This window comes from Drosophila subpulchrella, unplaced genomic scaffold (genome assembly GCF_014743375.2).
Source record: "Drosophila subpulchrella strain 33 F10 #4 breed RU33 unplaced genomic scaffold, RU_Dsub_v1.1 Primary Assembly Seq354, whole genome shotgun sequence".
NCBI lineage: Eukaryota > Metazoa > Arthropoda > Insecta > Diptera > Drosophilidae > Drosophila > Drosophila subpulchrella.
In genome coordinates this window covers 355,298-374,878 of record NW_023665577.1, presented here as the reverse complement: position 1 = coordinate 374,878, position 19,581 = coordinate 355,298, and the positions used below count along the sequence as shown (strand labels likewise).

The following is a 19,581-nucleotide window of genomic DNA, read 5'->3' as shown; positions in this document are numbered from 1 at the left end:
GTGAGGAGTTTTGTTTTCTAATACAAATCATCTTTGCTATTTGAGGTATTAATATTTGAGGTATAAGAAAATACAACACTCTTAGCAGATATTTTGTTCAAAAATATAAGTTTTCAATAACTTATACACTTAGAGAATATTTCCTTTGGTTATGTATAATGTTTTGTTAGGTCTAAGAGATCCACCTAAACTCAAGAACAGTGTTGTGTGAAATATTACGCTTTATTAGGAATGGATTATAAATATAACATTTACAATGGAGATATTATAAAGATCACATAAATGTAGAAGTTCATACTCGAATAACTTAAAAACTGTGTAATGCCAAAAGATTTCCTAAACTAATTACTATGATTATTTCTAAACTATACTATTATATTTATACTATTCTATGTATATATACTATTATATATTATACTATAAGATCTAAGGTTTATTAAAATGCATTGAAGGATAGGAAACAGTGAGGTACTTTACTAAAATGAATTAAGTTGTTTTCAATAATAAGTGCACTTAAACGATATCTCGGGTTTTCGAACTAATGGTTATTCCAGACAATTTCGACTCATCTCCCTACATAGATCCCCCATCTTGGTTGCTGGAAATCCGCTCCTGCCATGGCGACTAGCAAAAAACACCGGCAAACAGAGAACGAGAAAATCTAAATGGAAACGGCAACTGCCAAAAACCGGTAGTGAATATACGCTATTTATGACTAACCCCCGAACCACTGATAAGGCCAGTCATGCGGGGAACCCGGGAGAGGGAGCGAGATGACAGTCGCACCACATGTGCAGCACCCACAAGAGCAGGCGAGACAGCAGGCTGTGCGCAGAGGGGGCGTGGCCTGAGTCCAGTGGTTGTATGGTCTGAAAGAAATCGGATTCGGGCCAGTAATCAGTCACGACTTGGTTAGCGCGCAGGCAGCACGTCGTCGTCGTCACCGGGAGTCGTGTTTGCAGTTCGATAAAGATAAAACCCAAACACCAACCGATACCACTCGACCGTCGCGTAATATTCTAGAGGAGCAAACATTCAAAACAAATAATTCAAGAACTGTGTGCGGCAAAGTGAAGTGAAACAAGAGATATACCGGTTATATCGAAGTTGGAGAAAGTGCGGTTCCGGCTGGACAATATGATGGACGTAAGCAGCATGTACGGCAACCACCCGCACCACCACCACCCACATGCCAATGCCTACGACGGCTACAGCACCACCACGGCGGCGACCGCCAACGCCAGCAGCTACTTTGCCCCGCAGCAACACCAGCACCACCTGCAGCAGCAGCAGCAGCAACATCAGCAGTTGCAGCAGCAACACCAGCAGCATCTCAGCTACAACGAGTACGAGAGCAGCTCCCCCGGCAACTACTATCCGCAGCAGCAGGCGCAGCTGACACCGCCGCCCACCGGCAACCACCAGGTGGTGCAGCAGCAGCAGCAGCAACAGCAGCAGGCGCAGCAGCAACAGCTCTATCCGCACTCGCACCTCTTCAGCCCCAGTGCGGCGGAGTATGGCATCACCACGAGCACGGCAACGGGAAACCCGGGCACTCCACTGCACCCCAGCAGCCACTCGCCGGCGGACTCCTACTACGAAAGCGACTCTGTGCACTCGTACTACGCCACCGCCGCCGTGGCCACCGTTGCCCCACCCAGCAACAGTTCCCCCGTTACTGCCACCAATGCCAGTGCCACCAGCAACACGCAGCAGCAACAGCAGCAACAGGCGGCTATCATCAGCTCCGAGAACGGGATGATGTACACCAACCTGGACTGCATGTATCCCACGGCCCAGGCCCAGGCTCCGGTCCACGGATACGCCGGCCAGATCGAGGAGAAGTACGCCGCCGTGCTGCACGCCAGCTATGCCCCCGGACTGGTGCTGGAGGAGCAGGATCCCATGATGCAGCAGGCCACGCAGTCGCAGATGTGGCACCACCAGCAGCACCTGGCCGGTGGCTATGCCCTGGACGCCATGGACTCGCTGGGGATGCACGCGCACATGCACCACGGCCTGGCCCACGGACACCTGGCCAACCTGGCCAGCAACTCGCACCAGCAACACCCACAGCTCCAGCAGCAACAGCAGCAGCAGGCGCACCAGCAACAGCCACACCCGCAGAACCAATCGCCAGCGGCACAACAGCATCAACACCAGAACTCCGTGTCGCCCAACGGCGGGATGAGCCGCCAGCAGCGCGGCGGGGTGATCTCCCCCGGCAGCTCCACGTCCTCCTCCACCGCCTCCGCCTCAAATGGCGCGCATCCTTCAAGCACACAATCGAAATCGCCGAATCAATCCAGCAGCATACCCACCTACAAGTGGATGCAGCTCAAGAGGAATGTTCCCAAGCCTCAAGGTAAGTCCGGAGCTCAGAATTTAAGTCAAAAAAATAGGTTTTAAATGCACAAATGTTATTTTAATTTTTTTTAGAAAACTGGGTAAAGTTGAATTTAATAAATAAAAGCTTAAGTTAAAAACAATAATTGGAATACAAGATTTAGCACAATCGTTTCCTCCATATTTTGCCCAGAATTAATCGCAATTTTCAAAGTTTTTAAGAAAGTAAGTTTTAACTTAAGTACTGAAAGTTACTGAGAAAAGAATTTTTCAAAATTTGATTTCGTTATATTTTTTATGAATTTTTAATTGCTAGATTGCACAGAATTTAAATGACCTTTCCATTGATGCCATAATGTCCATGAAAAAAATTTATATTATGAGTATATTTAACTTAAGCCTAGTATTCAACCTAACAAAAAGTCGTCCAAAACCAAAACGTTTATATAAAAAAACTTCTTTTTTGGTTTTGGGCGACTTTTTGTTAGGTTAAGTACTAGGAATTATGTTTTATTAAAATACCTATGACCCCTAGTGTAGCTCAAAACTTACAAATGTAAGTCCTTTTAAAAATTTTTCTGGCTATGCTATTTAGTGAACTTAAGTTTTTATACACATCTTTTTCATTTATACCTCTTAAATCGTCAACATGTCTTCACACTCGCACCACTTTGAAATAGTATCCGGTTACTAGAAGTAACTAAATATATGACAGCGGCTCATTAGGCACCGCCTCTGGCAATTAAAGAACCACATATTTTTCTAATTGCCGCATTTCAGCTTTTCACCTACCTGACTGCAAAAATAGTGTCAACTCAAGTGGTTCGCTCAATAGATCACATATTAGCTTAGGGAATATATTAGGCTAATCAGAAAGTAATTATGCAAACATGCTCTCCCATAAATACAAAAAAATGTTTGTTAAAAGAATGAGCGTATAAAGGAAAACAAAGACGATTTCAAAAATCATAAAACGATGACTTTCAAAACTGATTGACAGGCCCAGATACAAGAATCAGTCAACCAGTGAAACCAAAAAAGATGAATAAGTATGAGAATGATATGAAGTCGAAGGAGAAGATTCAACAAATTTATAAAGAATGTAAATACATAGTATAAGAAGAAGAAAATTTTCAACAATGGTAGGATCACAAATATGAACAATTAGCACTGCAGAAATATTAGCAAACACAAAGCAAGTTGATGCGTCAGACAAAATGTCAAGAAAGACGTCCAACCGAGGGCATGTCACCTAAAAATAAGAATGTCTCTTCAAATGCCAAAGATTTCGCCCACCTCTTCCCTCCTTTCTGCAGCCCCCAGGCTACAGAATCTCAATTCTCCCCGACCTCCACGCCCCACTCCACCTCTCATAATTTTCGCCGTTCTCTTGGACTCTCCTTTGGCATATTTCTTGCATATTTCAGATAATTTTGTCAATGCCTGTGCAGTCAGTCAGGTTGTCACTTGTCACATTGCCGAGTGGAGTTTTGTATCTCGGAATTAGCCAGCTAAGAAAATGTATTTGCTTTGATAAAAAAGATTCGAGCAACGTATAATGTATTCGATAAATAAAATGTTGAATATCTAAAAGAAGCAGCTGCCACTGAAAAAACGAGTATTTTTATTGATACTTCATGAATTGCATAAAATTCGAGCTTAAGCTTTTAATTGCTTTTCTAAGAGTTTGAGGTCGGTCAAATAAATATCAACTTACTGAATGAGGCATATGCAAGTGTTTATGGTTCACCCTGAATTTGATATAATTGTTGGGGAAAGGTTGTAAAACAAATTTGAGGCCAAATTTTATTCATCATAGTTAAATTTGGTTCAAATAAATGTTTGAAAATTTAAGTTAAATATATTTTGTTCTGCATCATATGTATTCTTATTAGATACTCCATTTAAATAGCAATGGTAGTATAGCCGTAGGGACTTACTTTACGTTTTGTACACAAAATTCTGCTACTCAAAGTTCATTATTTAATTTACCCAGCCCCCAAACCTGCTGACCAATTTCAGTTGGCTTGTGGGCCTGTTGGTAATGCACTTAACCTGTTCATGAATCGGGTTGCACAACTGACGCTGATCGCTGATATCGGAGCATCGAGCGTCGGACCACTTACAGTTCAAACGTTAATCCCTTGGCTACACCAATAATCATACAAATATTTGCTTATTAATGCTGAAAAGTGTCATTTACATGCATCGTTTTCAATTAAACGACGCCACAGAGGCCCAAGTCGAACGCAGCCGATTTGAGATCCCAGATCGCCGATCCGAGATCCCGACGCCGCACCCAAAACCGAACCGCTTCGAGACCCAAATACGATCCCAAAAGCCCCTCGAATGACGCGTGCAAGTGAAACCAGGCGCTAAGAAGAGGGAGCTGGGTGGGGCAGGGAGTTGTAGATTGCACCGAAAGAAAATTAATTAATTTGTAATGATTATTTGGTAGGTTTGCGTTGCTTAAAAATCTGGTTTTGATCCTTATATTACGGGAACTTTTTAACGCTCTTGATCATTCCGACTATCCTCTGCTCACTCCACTGCTTCTAGCATTCTACGTCTACAAACATTAAATAGGTCTGATATTGATAAACATTTAGTGGTATTAATTACTTAATTATTTGGTGGGAGAAAGTAGGGACTTAAGCCTATCATGTCATCTTACCCAAAGATGCAATTGAAAATCAGAAAATAGGATAACTTGGAGTTTTTAAAAGATATTTGTTCTTTTTTAAGAATTATGGAATCCAAACCATCGATTCTTTTTCACCGATTTGGAACATGTTTTTCTCTGTGTGTTGCAGGGGCGACCACAAGTCAAACAAACAATTAAAGCGTGCAGCCAGCGGTCGGGAGATGCAGCTCGAATCCAGAATGAAACTTGCAGCCAGGGGCGGGGGCTTAAATTGGGGGACAGGGGCTGCTCCTCGGCATGCCGAACTGGAACTGGAAGTCAAGTTGGCTGTCAGAAAAAATGATTATTTAAATAAGAGTCTCTCGTTTGAGCCTCACTGCAACCGAACTGTCACTGAGCAATGATCTGTTGCCTCGTGGCTCCCCTGGAATCCCTGGGACGTTGGGTGCTGGATGCTGTATGGTGGATATTGGATGCTGGATACTGGATGCTGCGAGATGCCGGGAGATGCTGCAAGCTGTGAGCACATGCTTGGGTCCATCTGTCATGTCATCCATTTTCAGGCAGGGAAACAGCATAATCAGCAATCATGGTTATAAATGGTAGCATTCGACATATTGGCATTCACGCACATACCGACTGGATGTGCGCTGACCAGTCTTCGATTCAAAGAGTTCTCTAATGTGTTAATCAGCATTTTTCAGTAACCAGACCACGATCGGCAGTTGGAGTAGGAAGGAAAAAGGAGCTCGCCATGAAGATTAATGGACATTTTTACAGGGATTTGTCACTGACTAGGAATCGGTTTAAGATACACAAATACACCCATAGAACTTTCTACTTTTTCAGTAACCAATATCAATCAATGTGCGAAATCTCGAAAATACTTTTGACAAGATTATGATGACACCTAGATAAAACTAAAATTAGCAAACGCTGAACAAAATAAGCCAAGCAAGGAAACGAAAAACTTATCCATCATTCAAATGTCAGGGTTAAAGTATTTAGAACTCATAGGAACTCAACGTTTGCGTTCGAATCATGCGAGATTTGAGTGGAATAAACTGACGCTTAGTATGCAAAAAGGAAACATTTAACAAAATCACTTTATAAATATTCATAGACCCATTTTCAGTTTTATGCTTCAATGGTAAATCATGAAATGTAATATCATTCTTAAATAATTAAATATCCATTTAATCTCTTAAGATTTCTCCTCTATCTTCCATTGATTTTTCGCCTTATCTTCCGAACATCTACTATGCTTAGCACCCAACTAAAGTTTTACGACCTGATATAGTGATAATTTTGTTTACTTTTATTAGCCTTTTGATGGGTCCTATCGTAATTGAAAAGTTCCCATCGAGGCGGGACAGCCTTGTTGTGGTTGAACAGTTTAATTAATGCCTGGCAACTGGAAGTTCGCCGCTGTTTCTGTTCGTGTTTTATTGTTTTTTAAACGATCTACCACTTTGTTCGGGAATTTCGCCCACTCCCCTGAGAGCGGGTGGGAATTTCCACACGCAAAGCTACTGCTCAGAAAATATGAAATATGAAAATAGCTGACAAAAGTGAAGGAAACTCGAATTAACATAAATGTTGGTGGAAAAACGAAACGCTAGAAAACTTTTGGCCAAAAGGCTGCAAAAGGTGTTGGTTCTCTGGGCCAATGGAAGTTCAGGGGTCAGGGGAGTGGCAGAGGAGGGGCCTTTGCTTGGGGTATTCAACATTTATTTGATGTGATGTTTTGATATTTCTTGACACCAACACGCGACGCTGCCCGAAGAGCGACGAATGTGCCACAATGAAAACGAAATGAATTAATTACGTGCATTTCAAAACAGAAATTGGTAAGATATATAAACCAGCGAGCGGCGACCGAGAACCCCGAAACAAAGACCCTTGGTCGAAAAATGAGGCAGACTATTTAAATGAAATGATATTGTGGATAGAAAAGTGACCACCAGGAATGCGAGATAACATCAAACGCTTGCCCAAACCCAGCCGCACCGAACTGAACCTAACCAAACTGAACCGAGAGCTCGACCGGGAGCCCCGCCCGCCTGTCTGTCACCGACATCGTCATCGTCAGCTCTGGGGTCTGGGGTCTGCGGTCCGTCACAGAGGCTAGTTAGTTAGAGATCGCAGCGTGAGCGGTTCGGAATAAGATCACGACTGTTATAAGTACTATCATCATATCTCCAAAGCATGGTTACAGAAACATGTCCTAAAATGCTACATTTTTGTTTCACATTAAATTGTTTTAAAAGTAAATTGTTTATTTTCCCAGTTAGGACATCATAATCCTTCTAGATACTTATTTTAAATAAATATTAAATATATCTTATGATATAAAACCATTTTATTTCATCTAATCGCACTAAACAGAGCCAAGTCACAACCAGTATTTATTATTTTTGGAACGACTTTTAATACCCAATGACCTTAATTAGTTTCGAAAAAGTCCTTCACTCGCCACCCTCTCACGCTTCCATCTCTGTCTTGGGTTCTCGTATACCTCCTCCAACCTCAACCAAAAACAAAAAGGGCCAAACCGGAGCCAAAAAAATGTATGGCATGTGTCGTGACAAATTTTGTTGGCTGGCGCGCGCTGAGTTAACATTTTTGAAAGCGTATTATTAAATTTCTTACCCCTCTGTGCCTTTCCCTTTCTCCACACACCTCAATCAGGGTCGAGGGGTCCAAGCCTTAACGAAACCCCAGAACCCAAAGGAGCCTAGCCTTGGCCTTTGATTTTTTTTGGCCGATCAACGAATCGATTTGTTAGGTGATAAGCCCCGGTTAGTACTTACAATAATTACCACTTAAGTGGAATAGGAAAGGGTCAGTCTTGGACCCGAATCCGAATCCCTATCGCACTCCAAATTACCTCTACTGCCAACCGAACTTCGTCTGCACTGCCTCAGTGACATTTACACACCTAAAATGTCAGTTTTCATAAAGTCTGACTCGATTCCAGGCGAGTTTCTGGAGACAACATGAGAAGCACATTAGTCCAGTCCGCGTGACAGTCTGGGGAATTTTGGAAGGGGAGAAACTGGCAGAGCTGCTCCCAAATATAAAAGGAGACAGCATGGTATAGCTGATATATGACTTAGTTGTTACCCGGTACTTAGTTTTGCTAGACAGCTTAACTGTGCAGATTTTAAAATCAGTTTAAATTTGTGAATAAGTTGAAAATGTGGGTCAATATAATATATAATTTTCAGTAACGAATTACTGTTTCATTTTGATTAACAAGTTGAAAAAAGATCGGAAATCAAGTTGCTTACTTTATATATCTATATATTTTTTTTTAAAATTCAAATGTAACTTAAAAAGAAAATCGTTAAAGGTCGCATAAAAGTCTTCTGAATGAAATAAAATATGTGGAACAGTGCCAAATTCCCTTTTCGAAAATGAGTGACAGCCCGACTACGCTGCATTAAAGGATATTCCTTCAAGGGTGCGCTTTCTCGATGTCCTTCCTTGCGATGTGTTATGTAATATTAAGCACAAATGTACACACAGTGATGTGGGTATCTGCGCGGAGTTGTTTGCCCTGAGCGGACATTTGGTGCAAACAGTGCGCCAAAAGCGGAGGATACGGATATCTTATCTGCTGTTTGCATTCGATTGGCGTTGGCCCAAGGTTCCCGTACTCTCCATATCCATGGCGCCCCGTATTCCGTTTCCTTCGGCGGCGCTGGCCGCCTTAATACTTTTCGAGTGTATAATTTAGTAAATTATATAAGTATCGCGTTACGTGGCCTGACACAAGCCCAAACACACTCAGCCCCCACCTCGATATCGACGATAAATGCGGCTCAATATCGTTAGGCTTTGCCTTTTGTTTTCCTTCCTTTTCGTCTGCGAAATTGCACAATATCATCGTAGTCTTTCGATTTTCCAGAGAACTTTCGTTCTGATAGGGTTATCAATGCGTAGCTAATTGATTGTGATTTATTTGTGGCGAGACTTTCGTGGTTCAGGGCTTTCCTTTCCAAACTTCACGTTATTTTTAAGTTGATTTAACTAAAAATAAATTTCGCTTGAAGTGGCTCGTCTAGAACTGCAAGTCAAGTGGATTATCGCTTGCGGAACTGGTGAAATAAGCAAAAAGGCCAATAAATAATTGATTTACTTTCGTGAAAATTTAAATAGAATAAATATTTATCAGTAGAATGCGGAAATTCCGCTCAAGACCATGTACCATTTTTTTGAGGAAAACCCCATTCCACTCAAATTGAGTTTCGTTGTAAGCGGCAGCAGAAAACAAAATACTTGGCGTCCTAATGAATCATTTGACGAGACAAACAGTAGTCGGCCAACAATTTAAGCTGTTCCCAAACTGATTTGCGGCCAAAAAAAACGGGCAAAACAATGAGACAAATGGCTCGGGCAATGAAAACTTTTGCTCTGCGGTGCGCTTTGAATAGTTGGTCAAAAAGCTCGAGCATTTAGCAATTGATCTGCGAATCAAAGGCACCGCTCTGAGCCCCAGAGCTCTAAAATTGTCTCGATTTCTCAGTGTGCCGGTGTGCGAAGGTGATTTCATTCCAAAATTCTCTCCGTACCCTCGAACGGTAGATAAAATGGTAAACGAAAGCTGTCAATTTGAAGTCCCATTGTTGACTTCGATTATTGTTACCAATTTTACTGCTCTCGCTTTGGATTCCGTTCGAAGAAGGTGTCAGCCACTCCCAACTACCGATCCACCCGATCCGCCCCACCATCACACAGATAACAACAATGGACAGCGGGCGGCTTTAAAGCGGACATTCTAGTGTCCAGAAAGGTATAAGCCATGAACGCCTGAACTTCAACTTGGCTGCCGAGTTGATTCATTTAGTTTTCATTTCGGCCGCGAACGAGGCCAACTGATGGATGTATCCTATCTATCTTTAGGCCCGGCCACTCGGGACAGAAGGGTGGTATTAGGGTATTAACTGTACGACCCCATATGGGCTTAGTTTAGATTGAAAAGATTTGATTCGACGATGATTGAGAATTGATGGCAAGTATCGAAAATTAAAGCGTGGTGAGAAATTAGGGAAGGGGCTTGTTGAATTCGTTGTTTATTCGCAATGATCAATAGAGCTATGTGTTTCATATTTTTATATATATTTATTATTAAACTCTTTAAGAGTTCTCTAAAAATGTATAAAATTTTCTTACTTTTTAATTATTTAAACTAAAAATGCAGCTGTGTTCGATTAAATAGGGGACTTTGAACCACATGATTCATGATTTCATGCCCGAGTAGTTCCTAAGCCTCGTAACACTGGGCTATGACAGTTCGAATCCAAGGACAAGCAAAGAACCACCAAAAACAAACATCAAAATTAAAATCTCAATTTTGTAAGAACAGCTAAGAAAAAAAATACACCGAGAAAGAAAAAATGATTTATTATATAGAAATTATCTCATGTAAACAAGTCAAGTCAGTTGCCAGTTTTGCTAATGCCACTTGTCTCCGCGGAGGCCCCATAAACCGCCACCCCCGCACACCACTTCGCACCAGTCGGTAAAATTTGTTAATTTGTCTAATGAAAATTTTATATACTTTCTGGGGGGACTCGGGAAAATCCAAAGTAAACCCGAGGCCTATGAGCCATGTCGCAGATATACGGGTAGTATTGAAGGCGACAGCCTGAAGTCTGAGGCTCGGCGTCTTGTCTGCACGAATTTCCACGGCAGGCACGAAGATTGATGATGACATTAGCATCATTGTCGAAAAATATTTCTTTTAAAGCCAGCCAAAGGACCAACCTTTTCCTTGCCATCCACTTGAGAGGCAAAATGTTTTGAAATTTGTTTTGTTGACATTTTAATTTGCAAATACTTGGTGTGTTGTGTGCGAATATAGACATGGTCGTGTGTGCGAACGAATGGAGCATTAATTGAATTAAATCATCAAAAAGTGGAGGACGGGATGGGGTTCTGGGATGGGGAAGGGCCATGTCAAGTGGAGCCACTCAAAGTGTTGACTGCCAGCCACACGCACACCCAACTGGAGTGTATATAAATATATATAGATCTTCGTGCGTCTATGTGTGTCAGCCCACATTTCTCTTTTTTGGCATTTGGCAGCCATTTTTATTTCTTCTTTTTCTTAGACCCTATCAAACACCCTTATTTCTTTCCTTATTTCAACAGCTCTTCGGCAAATGTCCGTATATACGGTGTACTTATGTACGAATACAAAAAGGGAAACTATGAACATCCACACATCTGCACATGTGCTCGTGCATTTTCGTTTGGTGATCCGTCATCTTGTCAGAATGTATTATTCGAATTAAGATTTTACTTTTTTTGCTGCTGCCATTGAATTGAATTAACACAAGACCGAAAGAGCAGCTGTAACTCACACAAACGAAAAACCAACCCCCTTCCGATCTCACCCACCCCCTGGAATCAGTAATTTCACTTACTCACTTCTATTTTTACGTGCAAATCAAAGCACTTTAGCCTAAGTTTAAAAATAAGCACCGGCCAACAAATAATTAGCCGTGAAAATAGCTTTTAGTCGGAAATGTGGAGTTGTCAATCCTATCGGCCGGGGAATAAGAAAGCCTCTCGAGCCAATTATCGCCAAACGGGGAAAGATAATCTACCAAATAGTTGTCAAACTCAACTAAATTTCTTGAAAATACCTTCAAGGAGCTATCGATGCATAGTGAAAGACAACTAAAATTAAATCGACCACGTTTTTGGAAAGATTAGACTGGAAAGTAGAAGAGGTATTAATGTTTACTGAATATGAATATGATAGAAATATTTATATTTTTAACAAGATATAAAATACTGAATTTGATTTCTATTTTATATTTGATTAAATTTTCAAACCAATAAATATAAAATATTTTATTAAACTTGGGATGAAAAAAATGTCAAGTGCTTCAGAGGATTTACGCTCTATGCCGAGACTTACTTAAATTAAGATGGAAACACTTTCCACTTTGTTCAAACCTTCTGGTTAATGTTTCCATATGCTTCCCAATGTGGTTGGGAACCAAACCATCACAGGAACCATAACCAAATCACAATCACTTCTGTAGAACATGCCTAATTTAATTTTTTCCCTCGAACACACTTCCTAACCCTATGTTGGGCAATTTCTTATCGCCAAAAAATATGTAGTACAAATAATGTCGACAATTTTGATTTTCGGGTCTATCAGATGGCTACCGGAATTCAGCGTAATCTATAGAATAGAAAATAAAAGTAAAACAAACAGAAAACAGTAGCCAAAACGTTGCTATTAAGATAACACAAATATGTGCATTCGAGTATCTGAGTAAATATTTAATTCGAGTTTAGTGTTGTGTTGCGTGTGACGGCGACATAATTTTCCGATAGGTAAACAAACCGATTGAGATGTTTGATAAGGAATTGAAAACTTCTTCCGGGCGACAGAAGAGACAGTTAACAAGATTAAGAACTGTTGCTCGGGCGCCAGCTGAAACATTTTCTAATGCCCTGAAGGAGGTTAATATCTGACTCAGACAAGCCGCCAGCTCGGTTTCTTTTTGGGATTTCTTTCAAAAACTTCGAGCCCTTTGTCGAACAATTTCCATGTGTGTTAGACATCGTGACTAATAAGCCGCGGGGCGTCCGCTATGCCCATACAAAACTTTCAATTAAGCTGGAAAACTTCACCTCACCTTTGTGGCAGGGAGTTGGATATCTTTGGGGAACGATGATCTGTAGATACAATTATGGGAATTCGGTTTTTATGCATTTCACGATTCGTGTTTGAAATGTAGATGCCAAGATACGACTGCATCATCGCATGACATGTGGAAAAAGTCACCGGTTGACAGGCGGCCAATAAAACTGACAGAATGAATGGACATGGCTCGTGGATTTTCGACGGGATTACGGCAGTTTAGTCAAGTCAGAGTCCGAGGGTCCGTTCCTCGGACTCCGAAATGCCAAACAGTGTTGACTGTGCCTAATTAGCTGGGTCAACCCTCCCCCGAAAAGGGTTTTCAGCTGAGATTTGGACTGCCAACTCAATTAGTGCCGACTGATCTCTGGCCAGTGGAGTTGAACATCTGTCCGGCCAAAGCAAATAATCCAGCCTCTGTTGATTGCAAAATATTATGGTCTATATTAGCTCTCTTGCTTCTTTCCGATTGGGGGCCATAAATTACCCGCAGGTGATCAATCACTTCGTCGCCAGAGCCACCGATCGTCAGCATATTTTGGTCAGCTTTTCGTGCACTTTTATGGCCCCCAGATTAGGGGCAACAGAATCGGTTCTCGAAAGTTTCGCCACATGACGTTGATGTTGATGTTCTGTTTAATCAACAATTAAAACAATTTACTTTTAATTGAAATATAATTTTCTATTTGCACTCGAATTAAATATTATTATCAATTGAGCCGCCGGCCAGACGGCGTTCCACGCACCACGGTCCCGGGTCTCCAGTCTTCGCTCTACGGTCTACGGTCTGCGGCCTCAGGCCCACTTAATCGCCCCAAAACGGACCCCATGTAATGCCAACCGGGCTCACAGATTGCCAGCGAGTGTGTGAGTGTGGGCGAGTGGGGATCTCCGCAAAGTGGCAGTGGCGCCTGCATAATAGAAATGATAATATCATTATATCATATCAAAATGGCCGTTCTCCAGCGGGTGATTCACGGCCTCGGGGAACTATACTTGAAGCGCGGAATTCAAGGACAAAGACTAGACTATTGCGAGTCAAATTCAATGAGCAGTAGATAATAACTAGATCAAAAAGTTCTAGTTAATTAAAAGGGTCAACAAAACGGGAAAATAAATGTTTTGTTTTTTTTTTTGAATGAACTATGCTAAACAAAGTATATAGAAAATGCAATCTTCAGATTTAACCATAAACGATTCCAAAAAGATTTTTTTGTGTATTTAAAAATTATTGCTTTAATAATATAATTTCACATATTGTTAAAGCTTAGATGCTTACATTCACAACCTGACACTTGCTTTAAAAATCTTTCCATTATAAACGCCCTTTTTTTAACTATTCAAGACAATCCCATTCAATTGTGAATCTTTCACGGATTTCCCCAATCAAGATATGCAAAAGTCAACAAACGTTTGACTGGGTTAAACCTGCAATTGTAATTACCACTAGTTGAGATGTTATCAAATTACATTGACTCCCTGTGGCGCCCCTAGCTGTTGCACATAGCCCCCTTCACCCTTCCCGGCTCATCCGCCCCCTTGGTAAATTCTGCAGCAGCGACTCTGGTTGTTTACATTGATTGTCAACAGTGTCAGCTAAGCGCCATGGTGCCAACTCCACTGTCCCACCCACCCCCTTCTGGGATGGCCTTCAGCAGGAGGGGGTGGTGGCTCCGGCTCCGACTGCGTTAGCCGCAGAGTTTCACTAGGTTCCTCCACCTCTCTCCTCACCGAACCCGGCATTCGGAGCACTGAAGTGGAAGCGATCCCCCGATAATGCTCTCTAAAACTAATATTACAAAGTAGATATCGTTTGGCGCCGGACAAAAGCGACAGTGCCGCCAACTGGCCGCGACATGTTTGACAACCCGAGCGACACCAGCAGCGCCCGAGGCAGCCGTGTCACTAACAGAGGCCGCACCGTGCCACAGTGAAACCAGGGAAGCGAACATGACAACCTTTTAAATATTATACTTCTTCACCTTAAGTGGAAATGTTGAGTTTACTAAATTTTGATGAATAAGTAAAGATATACTTTAAAGTGTTTACTACATACCCTTACTGTCATGTGGGTCTATGCTCAGAACGAATTTGGCCCAAGGAACAACATAATGCATAATTTGTAAGATAAGCTTGAGCCTAGTATTATATGCAATCAACAAAAAGCATTTGTCCAGTTTTAGTTTTAATTCATACCCTTGTGTTCTTTAACACTATTTTTACAATCATCCCTGTAGAGTTTTTTTTAACATAAATATGGAGAGTAAATTCCAATATTTTCTAACGAAAGCTTTAAAAATAAAATACCAATGTATTCTTTTGACTGGCTGCATAAAAGAAAATATGAAAATTATGGCGCTCGATGAGGGTGAATCGAAAACACTTGATACGTTATGTATACTACAAAAGTTTATTTATTTCTTTCTCATTATAATCATTAGTTTCCTATATAGAGTTTAATATCAAATAATTGAATTTCATTGTATTCGAAAAAATGTATATAGATCTCTGTTGTTAAATTTGCATCTTCCAAAAGATATGATGGATACAACTAAACCACTGTGCAACGATTGGCGGCAGCATATTGATAGCCCAGCTGGAATGCAGTAACTCTCAACTGTCGCTGTCTTTGCTGCCGTTACTGCTACCGTGAATGGGAACGTGAAGGTGATTATGACTGTGACTGTGACTGGCGGTGCAACTACCGTCGCGTTTGCTCAGTTTTGTTTGCCTACTTGCGGGAAAATTCAAATGCAGCCCAGGCCACTCGGCACGGTAATCCTGAGGCTTGTTTTCTTAGACATTCCTGTGTGCATTACGATAGGAGAGTTGCGTTCCCAGCACTACTTGGCACTTATCGATCGATCCGCGCAAGCAGTTCCCAAATCCCCGAAATGTGCGCGCCAGCTACTGTGCGGATATTTCGACTGGATGCCAATTTGGGTATCGGTAGCACTTAGAGGAGCAGTCATAAATTCATCACTCATTCGGCTCTGTAAAACTTATTTATTGCCCGTGGCTTCGGGTTTGATTTATTGCACTCGCAGTGGCCAATTGCCTAAAAACTGTTAAACCAACTCGATAACTAAACGGGATCGGGCAGTTCATATTAATATTGCCACCGATCGGCACCTTTTAACTTGATCGCCGTCATCATCGAGTCATAAGGTCGCATAATGCTTATTAATTGACTTGTGCTGTAGAAATGTTCTTTAAGATTTATGATTGTGTTAAAAGGTTTTTTATGAGCTAGCGATTTATATTCCCTGCTGCTGTTGGCTCCATAAATTAAACAACTACTAAAACTCTGTTTTCCATTTATTGTATATCAGTTCAAAGATCCCTAAGGTTTTTATTCGTGGGACACATCCAATATGACACCTGTAAATTGGAAACCAAAAAAAGACTACAAAAATTATTGGAAAACCTGCAATTATCCGCTTTCCCAACCACACTCGTTACGTCTTTAAGAAATTCCCGGACTAAAAAGCAATGCTAAGTCCCAGACAAACCCACAAATATAATAATTCCTGAACCTCCCACAAGACAAGGTGAGAGTTAGAATCGGAATCAGGGAATCAGAGTTAGGGGACCGAATGCCCGCTGTCAGGATAATCCCAATATTTCCAAACAAACCTATTGAGCGCATTAAATCCTTCTATGGAAAGGCAAACGGCCACAAGGAATTATTTTCATCATCGTCGGCTTTAGCCACGGGGCGCATGTCAAATTATGAATAAAATGCAAAATCACGCAAAAAAGCCAAAAGTCAAACGGGAAAGAGAGAGTTTGGGGAAGGGGCAGGATGGGCCGGCGGAGGTCGAAACTCTCACAATGATTAGCTGCGACAGCTAAAGATCAACGTTAAGGGATCGCCCGCCTCACCTAAACCTCTCCCTTTGCCCCTAACCACAACAAAGGCAAACACGAAAACCAATATTACACTGAAGAAATCCTCTATATATATATTTTTAATTATTCCTGATAGTATTTTTGGTGATTTGTACATTTGGTAAATCAAAACAATTGTGATACTTCTTGATACTTTTACTAAACAAAAGAGTTTTAATCTATATCGATGTTGTCGTACATAAAGTATCGTTTTAGTTTTCTAGTCATGAAACCGTTTATTCCAACCGAATCAGGCGCAGCCCCCAATATATGCCTAATATTTCTGAATAACTAAATTAAATTGAAATAATTTCATTAAACAAGAGGGGTACATTTATATGTGTGAGGTTTTAAAATCTATAATTATTTACCTAGACCCTTTCTTCTTATTTAAATATTATGAAGCAGTTTTATTTATACAAATTTTGGACAGTGTGTCTCACAACCCTCTTCCTTTCCGTTGCAGCACCGAAACTACCTGCCAGCGGGATTGCCAGCGTACACGACTACCAGATGAATGGACAGCTGGACATGTGTCGTGGCGGAGGAGGCGGGGGCAGCGGCGTCGCGAGCGGTCCTGTGGGCGTTGGGGGCAACGGATCCTCTGGGATCGGAGGCGTCCTGGCCGTGCAGAACTCCCTGATGATGGCCAACAATGCGGCGGCGGGCAGTGCCCATCCCAACGGCATGGGCGTGGGTCTGGGCAACGGATCCGGATCCGGCCTGAGCAGCTGCAGCCTCTCTAGCAACACCAACAACTCTGGCCGGACGAACTTCACCAACAAGCAGCTGACCGAACTGGAAAAGGAGTTCCACTTCAATCGCTACTTGACGCGAGCGCGACGCATCGAAATCGCCAATACGCTTCAGCTGAACGAAACTCAGGTGAGAAAAAGTTTCTTGACATTAACTTAACGTTGGCGATACTTTAAATGATCATTTATATTAAGAGTAGTACATTTTTAATGCACATTGTAAAGATTATTGCAAAGATTACATTTTGAATATAATTTTATCACCTCAAAAATTTTTAAAACATAAAAAATATTTTTTTGTAAAACATTAAATTAAGAAAAATTAATTAAAGTATACTACATAAAAATACTACAATAAATCTATTTATTTTTTAAAATGCAAAAGGTTTAGGGTAGGTAAATAAATAAACAAAATACGTAAGATGCGTCCTGAAAAATTCATTCCGACAGCTAATAAAGTTTTACTTATTAACATTTTTTGTTTATAATTTTTAAAAAACCTTTCTTTTTTTAATTGTGGTTATAACCAGTATATTTTTAAGCGAGAAGTAGAGACGTAATCAGTTTCTTTAGATTTGTCCTATTGTGAACTGCTACAAATTGTTTTTAGGTATCTTTCGAAGATATATTTTAAGGTAGCACTTAAATTTACTTGAATCCTGCCTAACAGCATAGAATAGATGTATCCTATCATAATAAATGATAAGTCAAAACTGTTAGAAAATACAAACAAAACGACCAATTTAACTTATTCGATTTTTACCATTTTCTTGCAGGTTAAGATCTGGTTCCAGAACCGCCGCATGAAGCAGAAGAAGCGGGTGAAGGAGGGTCTCATTCCGGCAGACATTTTGACACAGCACTCTGCGCCCGTGATCAGCGAGAAGCCCCCGCATCAGCAACAACAGCCGCCGGAGCTGCAGATGAAGCCGCAGGGCGGAGATCTGGGCGGGAGTGATCTGACCACTGGAGCAACTTCGGCTCCTTCCACGACATTAACACTAACAGCTCCTACAACCAAACAAAGTTGAAGGACTTTCTATGTTAGTTGTTATTGTTATGCTATTGTTGTTGCTGCCGCCAAAATATTGACGCATTTCGTTGTGATAAATTAAAAGAAAATGCACTGAAGATCGTAAAAAAGCTATATAAGGAAATACAATAATTAAATAAATATTATGTCACGTAGCAAATTGATAATGCAAATCCATACGAAATCTATAATAAAACGCTAGGAACTTGTGGAACCGAGGTGCCATATTCATCTAGGGGCTGTAAATACTTAAATTAACATTTCGCATTGCCGCAGCTAATGTTTATTGGACTAGCATAAACTAAACTCAGGGTTCTTTAAAAAACTAAACTTACTTAAAAGCACGCAGAGCAATTGACAAAATACGAATATAAATCAAATACAAATCAAAAGGAAAATCCAAAACTAAAATATTTAAAACTTTACAAGAACTATACCAAGTAGAACCCCTAGCGTAAACCCCTGCCCACCACCACCACCACTCGTCTGTAGTATTATTAGATAAGTTTTGGGATGCCCCCGAGTTATTCGTTTTGTGCTAGAAAGTAATCGGTAAAACAATCTTGATGTACGTCTGTATATTTAATCTAGTCCTAATTGTAATATAATTATAACTGTACAACACGTGTATGAATAAACAATAAAAGAAACCCGATTGCAAATTGTTAATAAACAATGTGGACAACTTATTGCGAGTGTAGGCATTACAAGTATATCTCTGACGAATTGTGGACGTTTTAATTTTTGGTAATCGTCGATTTCCAAGTACACCGATAAGCGAGGTAGCATTCGACTGGGGATTTCTGCTGGAAAGGGCAGTCGCCATAACAGCCTTGAAATAGAGTCTAGGATATCATGATTAATTGGAAACCAAGACCCATGGTCAAAATATCATATGCAAATCTATCATTGTACGGACAGACCTGGGTTGGGGATTATACTTTTTTTATATTTATCACATGATTGTGAAAATTCGAACTTCGTGGGGATTTATTGATTTTATATTTTTTGCTTTTGATGACTTGAGTTATTCTACCGACAAGAACTATAACCAGGAAATTCATCAAGTGCTTTTTAGCAAAACAGTTTTGCATATGGTTGATAGATATGATTTTAAGACCACATTATAGATTGCAGATAAGTTAAAAAAATAAACCGAAATTCCATTCAATTTCTATGTAGACGATGAATCACTAAATAAGCAAAACAAATAGTGGCAAAGTTTAATACGAAACGAATA

The 19,581-nt window shown here is 40.8% G+C and overlaps 1 protein-coding gene across 1 annotated transcript; it reads left to right on the top strand.

Annotated features, from left to right (window-relative positions):
* The first annotated feature begins 924 nt into the window (after positions 1-924).
* Positions 925-19,011, top strand: LOC119560060 (homeotic protein labial). Its single transcript, XM_037873367.1, has 3 exons — positions 925-2,365; positions 17,020-17,438; positions 18,085-19,011. The coding sequence occupies exons 1-3, from the start codon at positions 1,138-1,140 to the stop codon at positions 18,337-18,339; spliced, it is 1,902 nt and encodes a 633-aa protein (XP_037729295.1). The 5' UTR covers positions 925-1,137; the 3' UTR covers positions 18,340-19,011.
* Positions 19,012-19,581: the final 570 nt, after the last annotated feature.